Here is a 7,625-nt window from a genome sequence, read left to right as displayed (position 1 = left end):
CTCAATATCCAGGGGACATGCTTATGACTCGTCGGATCGGTATGGAGGGACTTGGCAAATTTGTTCAGGTTTGTTTACCTTATTGAACTTTTCTTTGATCTTTCTTTAAGGTTTTGTTCTTATTTTGGTGTGATGGTTGTAGATCATTGGTTCCCGCTTGATGTGTGTTGGTCGCACTACCGAGCTCATAGGTGCTGAACAGCAGGAGGTTGTAGAAAAGGCTGCCGCTGTTGAGAGATCGTATAAGGCTAAGATTGATGAATTGGAGAAGTCGATGAAAGAGAGGGATGATGTTGTTGTTAGTGCTGTTGCGAAGGCAAAGGAGTCGGAAGAGGAGGTGACTCGGCTGAGAGATCAGATTCGACTACTGCAATCTGAGGTGATGGAAAATGATGTTGCCAAAGGTGGTCTCATGGCTCGTATTCATGAGTTGGAAGAGAATGGCATGGAGATGTTCTCTTATGGATTCGAACGAGCAGTGAGCCAGATTTCTTTGTTGGCTCCCGAGTTTGATGTTGGTTGGCTTGATATGACGAAGATAGTAGCAAATGGGAAGTTAGTTGTTGACGGGACGGCGGAGGAGCATGATGAGAATGTTCCCCCTTCCTCTTAGTTTGGCTATTGTTTCTGTTTATTGTTTTCTTTGTAAGCTAACTTATGTAATTGGGGACGAGGTATTTGAACTCGTTTACTGATTCCGACCATGTTTAGGTCGGCTTATATTTTGTGTTTGGGATCTTGTTTTATTATAATAGTGAGTATGATAGTTGGTAATGGTATCATCTGTAGTTGAATGTGTTTTTTGAATATTTTGATGATGAAGCATGAAGTGTTTGATTGAATTTGAATATTGATGATAGAGTATGTTGTGCGTCAGGCCTCGTTAAAACCCTCCTTAGGCAAAAACCCTATTTTTTGGGAAAAAAGGCTCTAAGGGGGAAAAAGAGTACCCTCATCCGCAACTTGTACAACTTAAGATTGGTACAACTTTAAAGAGGAAATATTCCAGGTTCCAGATATTGGGTTGCCTCGTAATGTTTGCAGTTGGTAAGCCCCCATGCCGAGCACTTTGATTACTCAGAATGGACCTTCCCAGTTAGCGGCGAGCTTCCCGTGAGCTGGGGGACGCCTAGCTTCTTCTGTTCGTCTGAGGACCAAGTCACCTTCCGTGAACGTCCTTGGCGATACTCTTTTGTTGTGTTTCTTTTCGGTTATTTGCTTTATTGCTCTTTGTCTAATGGCTGCTAGCTCCCTGGTTTCTTCGGCTAGATCAAGTTCCGACCTCAACGGGGATTAGTGCCTCGGACCCATAGACTAGTTTGAAAGGTGTTTCGCCCGTGGTTGTCTGTATTGTTGTGTTGTATCCCCACAATGTTTCTGGGATCAGTTCCGACCATTCTCCCTTTGCATCATTTAGTTTTTTCTTTATTGCCTGCAATATAACTCGGTTAGCAGCCTCAGCCTGCCCATTGGTTTGTGGGTGTTCGACCGAGCTAAAATGATGCTTTATGTTAAAATTTTTTAGAAATGAGTCGAGTTTATTGTCTGTAAACTGCCTACCATTATCAGATATTATCTCTCTAGGTATTCCAAATCGGCATATAATGTTTTTCCATATAAATGATCGTACCTTTTCGGCTGTTATCCGTGCTAATGGTTGCGTCTCTATCCATTTTGAGAAGTAATCTATTGCTACTAAAAGAAATTTTACCTGGCCTGGCGCTATTGGGAATGGACCGAGGATATCGCGCCCCCATCTGTGGAATGGCCAGCTTACCTCCATGCTATGTAGTAGCTCGGCTGGCCTTGTGGAAATAGCTGCATGTTTTTTACAGTTGTCACATGTTTTGACTTTTGCTATGCAATCCCTTTTTATGGTCGGCCAGTAATACCCGATTCGGACGATCTTAGCTGCCAGTGCTCGTCCCCCGATGTGGTTTCCACAGACTCCCTCGTGGACTTCATCCATTACTTCTTTTGCTTCGTCTTTGCTTAGGCATTTTAGCAGGGGTTGTGAGAGCCCTCGTCTATATAGTTTTCCTTCTATACTTGTGTAAAGGCTGGCCTTTCGTCTGAAGTGTTGTGGTTTGAGCTCGTCTCTTGGTATTGTGCCTGTATTAATATATTCAAGAAAAGGAATTCTCCAATCATGGAGGTGGTTAATGCTCGTCACATGTAGTAACTTAGTGCTCGGCTTTTTTAGTGAGAGTTGTGTTAATGTGGATGTTTGTGTGTCTGCCCTAGTGGTTGCGAGTTTGGATAGTACATCTGCTCTCACATTTTTTCCTCTACTAACATGCAGTATGCTAAATGAATTAAATTTTGAAATGAGATCCTTTGCTATGAGCCAGTATTGCTCCAGCAACGGATCTTTTACCTGAAATTCTCCTCAGATTTGTTGGACCACGAGGAGGGAGTCGCAATGTGCTGTCAAGCTTCGAACTTGGAGGTTCAAGGCGAGTTTGAGTCCTGCAATGAGGGCTTCATATTCGGCTTGGTTGTTGCTTGCTGGGAAGTGGAACTGGAGTGCTTGTTCGGCTATTACCTTGTCGCCCTCTTTGAGGATTACCCCTGCTCCACTTCCTTCTCGGCTTGATGCTCCATCGACGTGCAGTTCCCAAGACTTGTTGTGTTCGTCATTTGTCAGTTCTGAGATGAAGTCGGCCAGTACTTGTGCTTTTAGTGCCGACCTGGGTTGGAATTGAATGTCGAATTCCGAGAGTTCAATGGACCATTTGGTGAGGCGTCCGGCCAGTTCTGGTTTCGCTAGTATCTGTCTTAATGGTTGGTTCGTCCTCACTATGATTGTGTGGCTCTGGAAGTAATGTCTTAATCTCCTTGCTGTAATTATCAGTGCTAGGGCGAGTTGTTCTATCTTCGGATATCGTTGCTCTGTTGGTTGCATGACTCTGCTGACGAAGTACACTGGTTGTTGTGTTTTCCCTGTTTCGAGGACAAGGGCCGAGCTTATGGAACAATTTGAAACGGACAAGTATAAATATAAAGGTTTACCGATTTCTGGCCTTTGCAACACGGGTGGTGTTGATAGGATCGCCTTGAGCTCGGAAAAAGCTTTCTCGCCCTCTTCTGTCCAGTGAAACTTTTTGTTCTTCGATATTGTTTGGAAAAGGTGATATGCTCGGTTTGACGCCGCGGGTAAGAATCGAGATAGCGCAGCTATCCTTCCTGCCAACTGTTGCACTTCTTTTATTGTTTTAGGGCTCGTCATATTGAGTATCGCTGAACACTTTTCAGGGTTTGCCTCTATTCCTCGCGAGGTGAGCATGAATCCGAGGAACTTTCCTCCTTTTACCCCAAAAGCACATTTTTCTGGGTTTAGTCTCATATTATAAGCTCGAATTTGTTCGAATATCTCGCCGAGGTCCTCACAATGTGATTTTTCTTTTTTGGTCTTGGCGACCATGTCGTCTACATAGATTTCCATGTTGCGTCCTATTTGGTGATGGAAGACCTTGTCCATCAAGCGTTGATAGGTTGTACCTGCATTCTTTAAGCCAAATGGCATTACTCGATAACAAAAGTTTCCATGCTCGGTTATAAATGCTGTTTTGCTTTGGTCTTCAGGATGCATGAGTATTTGATTATACCCAGAGTATGCATCCATGAAGCTTAAGCTTTCAAAACCTGATGCGTTGTCTACAAGCTTATCAATGCATGGTAAAGGGTAGGCATCTTTAGGGCATGCTTTATTTAAATCTGTAAAATCGACGCACATGCGCCATTTACCTGAGCTTTTCCTTACCATTACCACATTTGAGAGCCATGTGGTGAAGCGGATCTCCTTGATGAAGCTCGCTTGTAGGAGTTTACTGGTTTCTTCTAGGGCTGCTTTTGACTTCTCCGCTCCTAGGTTTCTCTTTTTCTGAGCTATAGGTCGGCTTGATAGGTTGGTGGCAAGTTTATGACAGATGACATTTGGACTTATTCCTGGCATGTCCGCTGGAGTCCAAGCGAACAGGTCAGAGTTGGCTTGTAGTAACTTTACGAGATCCGACCTTTCTTGCCCTTGTAGTGCTTGACCGATGTATGTTACCTGTTCTGACTTTGACGTCAGTTGGATTTTCTAAAGTTCGTCTGATGGTTGGGGTCTTTCCTGCGCGTCTCCCCGGGGGTCAAGCTCGGCTAGGGATAGGACTTCCTCCCTAGTTTGTACTGCTTTGACCTCGTGTTGTTTCTCTCTCTTATCCAACCTTTTCAAGCTGGAGTTATAGCACTGCCGAGCTTGTTGGCGGTCTGAGTGGATTGTTGTTATTCTGCCGTCCTGCGCCTGAAACTTAACACATAGGTGAAAGGTTGATATTACTGCTCTGAACATGTTCAGAGCAGGTCTCCCGAGAATAATATTGTATGGACTAATGCAGTCAACTATCAGGTATTGTATATCAAGGGTTCTGAATGATGAATTTCCACCTATTGTTGTTTTAAGCCATATATAACCTTTTATTGGTACCCTTTCTCCAGAGAATCCTACTAGTTCTCCGGAGGAGGGTTGTATGAGTTTTTCAGATAAGTTCATCTTTAAAAAGGTAGAATAAAAGAGAACGTCTGCACTGCTACCTGGGTCTAAAAGGACCTTTCTTACCAATAGGTCGCCTGTCTGGATAGAGATTACTACTGGATCGTCTAGGTGTGGGGCGGCCGAGCATATATCTGCTTTGTTGAAGGTGATTTCTAAATCTGGCGCATCGTGATTTCTTAGTGGCGCTGTTCCTTCTATGGCTAGCATGGCTCGGTAACTGCGTTTCCTTGCCGACGTTGTTTCACCGCCCCCGGCAAATCCTCCGGATATGCAGTTTATGACTGCCTTGGGTTGGTTGCTACTTGGCCATTTGTTGGTTTCTTTGTTGGCTGAGGTCGGTTGTCTTTCCTCCTTGTCATGGTCGCCTTCTTTATGTTTTCTTCCTTCGATGTACTTATCGAGTAGGCCTTGCCGAGCGAGTCTTTCCAGGAGGTCTTTGGCTATTATGCATTCGTCAGTTGTGTGTCCGTATTTTTGGTGGAAAGCACAGTGTTTGCTTTTGTCTACGAACCTCTGGTCCTGATAGCTGCCTGCCCTTGTTGGAGGTTTTATGATTTTGGCATTGAGTATTTCCTTGATTATCTTTTCCCTTCTCGTGTTGAATCTGGTGTAATTGTCGAATTTTGGAGTAAGTTTGAATGGTTTGCCGAAATCTTTGTTGTGAGCCGACCTTGGTGTACGGTCCTCTTCTCTCCTGGGTTTTCTTTTCGTTTTGTTGGCCTCACGTAATTCTTCGATTTCCATTTGTCCGGCCGCCCTCTCCCGGAATTCCTCCAATGTCTTTGGTTTGGTAATTGCGATCGTTTCTCTAAACTTTCCAGGTCGGAGGCCGGCCTTAAGTGCATGCAGGTGGACAGCGGGATCTAGATCGGGTATCTCCATAGTCGCCTCTGCAAATCTGGTCAGATAGTCTTTCAAACTTTCCTGAGGACCTTGGTGGATTGTGCCTAGATAATCCGACCCATGGACGTATATTCTTGCTGCGGCGAAATAATCAATGAATGACTTCGCCAATTCTTCGAAAGAAGAAATTGAACCTGCAGGTAGTTTCGAAAACCAAAGCAAAGCCGCTCCATCAAGATAAGTCGGGAAAGCTCTGCAAAGCACAGGTTCATTGTTAGGGCCGTTAAAAAACATCATAGACTGAAATTTCTTAATGTGAGCCCGGGGGTCACCAATCCCCTTGTAGGGCTCGAGGGAGGAGGGTAGTGTGAAATGTTTTGGCATTTGAAAGTTCGTAATCTCTTCGGAAAAGGGGTTATCCAAAGTTAGTCTCTCCTTCGGGGGGTCGTCGATTAATAGATCAGCCATGCCTTGGGATGATCTCTTGGGATTGCCCTCGTCTCTCTTGTTGGTGTTGTTTTGTGCCGACAGTTCGGCCAGTCTTTTGACTTCTGCTTGGAGCTCAGCCATCTGGGCCATAAGCTCGCTCTGTGTGAGCTGATGGACTCCATTGTCAGCCATATCAGGAGTTTGTTTGACCCTGCAAAGAGAAACTCAAGAGGTAGAAATATAACAGAAATGAGTGGGGTTGGTTTTATGCGGGCCCCACGGTGGGCGCCAAATGTTCCGTCCTGAGAGAACCGAGATCAGTGGTCGTCCTTGAGAATTGTTCGTCCTCGACGGACTCACACGTCGGCCAGTGATGACTCAGTGAATATTCCTCGGTTGCCTCTTGAACACGGCGGCGGGAGTACCTACACAAAGCACTCCGACGCTCAAGTAATAAGAATATGAGTTTTTTCAGAGAGTGAGAGTAATAATTAAGAGTCAGAAGGTGTGACCTCTAGGGATTATGGTTTTAGTTGTTTTATAGGCGATGGGTGTGAGTTAGTTGCGACGTATATGGTCGGCATTGTTGTTAGTATCTTTCGGTTGTGAGGAGTCGTGGCCCATTCTTCTTAGTGAATTCTGTTATCATAGATCATGGTTTGGCAGATAAGGCTGACTCAGTCAGAAGCTACCGTTGCCGAGATTTTAGGTCGGTTTTCGTACTGGATGATGTACACGTCAATTCCCATCAAAAGTGAGTGCAAATTCTTGAATGAACTTGAAAAGCAAAGGGTGCTTCTTGTCAAATACCAACACTGCATTGTTCAAACGACTCCATTCACCAGTTCTTGGATCAAGATTCAGAGCTCCAATTGTGTTCCTTAATTTGGAGAAGATCTTCAAGACCACTACATCAGCCTCAATGTATGCACCTCCAAACTTGTACAACAATGCAAGCCTAAGCAAATTGGAGAGGTTTTGTCCCAAGAAAACTTCACCGGGGTTCACATTCCCTTCCTTTAACTTTTGAAACCATGATTTAGCATGAGTTCCCTTGAATATGTATTTGAAATCAGGTGCACTGGCAGTGACCCTGAATCCTTTTTTCACAAAAGGATTCAGAATCTGAGTTCCTGTGTCAGAGTCCATTGACTTTGAAACTATGACCAAACAAGCTTCACGGTGAGACTTGAACATGCTCTCCATGGAAAGTAATTCTCTTACACCAAATGCCTTCAATGGTGAAATCCAAGTCATGAAGAACCTGAACTTACAAGAACCAGAAGAAGAGGAATTGCCGTAAAAGAAGGCCTTGATTCTGGACCGAAACAATGGGAATTGAGGCTCTTCTAGAAGTAGGCTTCTGAGGCCACAGAGAACAGAGAAAAGGAGGGAACTGTTTCTTGGTTCAAGAAGTTTTGTTTTAGGTTGGTTACCGAGGCAGTTGCTGCTGCTACAAAGAAAAGAATAATAAACTCCTCCCCAACCCCATTGTCACGGTAAATTTTAGAAGGTTAAATTTAACAGTGTTTGTAGAATTTTCTAGAGTATTTGAGAATGCTCTAGATGGTTCTGGAACGTTCTAGAATGTCCTAGAAGTTCCTGGAATATCCTAGAAGGTTCTAGAAGACCATAGAAGATCATAGAGTATTCTAGAAGAGTGTAGATGTATATAGAAGTATAAAGAGTGGTATGGAATAATCTAGAAATAATTGAAAAGTTGTGGTAGGATAGATATTTGTAAAGAAGGTTCTGGATGATTAATCTGGACCGTTGATTAGATTTGATCTTAACCATCCATTGAGGAGGTGGA

The 7,625-nt window shown here is 44.0% G+C and overlaps 1 protein-coding gene across 1 annotated transcript; it reads right to left on the bottom strand.

Annotated features, from left to right (window-relative positions):
- Positions 4,085 to 7,069, bottom strand: LOC107619914. The gene is made up of 3 exons (XM_016322148.1): positions 6,623 to 7,069; positions 6,173 to 6,237; positions 4,085 to 6,023 (listed from the first exon to the last, which is right to left on the bottom strand). The coding sequence occupies exons 1-3, from the start codon at positions 7,067 to 7,069 to the stop codon at positions 4,085 to 4,087; spliced, it is 2,451 nt and encodes an 816-aa protein (XP_016177634.1).

Source organism: Arachis ipaensis, chromosome B10 (genome assembly GCF_000816755.2).
Source record: "Arachis ipaensis cultivar K30076 chromosome B10, Araip1.1, whole genome shotgun sequence".
NCBI lineage: Eukaryota > Viridiplantae > Streptophyta > Magnoliopsida > Fabales > Fabaceae > Arachis > Arachis ipaensis.
Note: the sequence above shows the minus strand (reverse complement) of the source record. Positions and strands in the feature narration are given on the sequence as shown.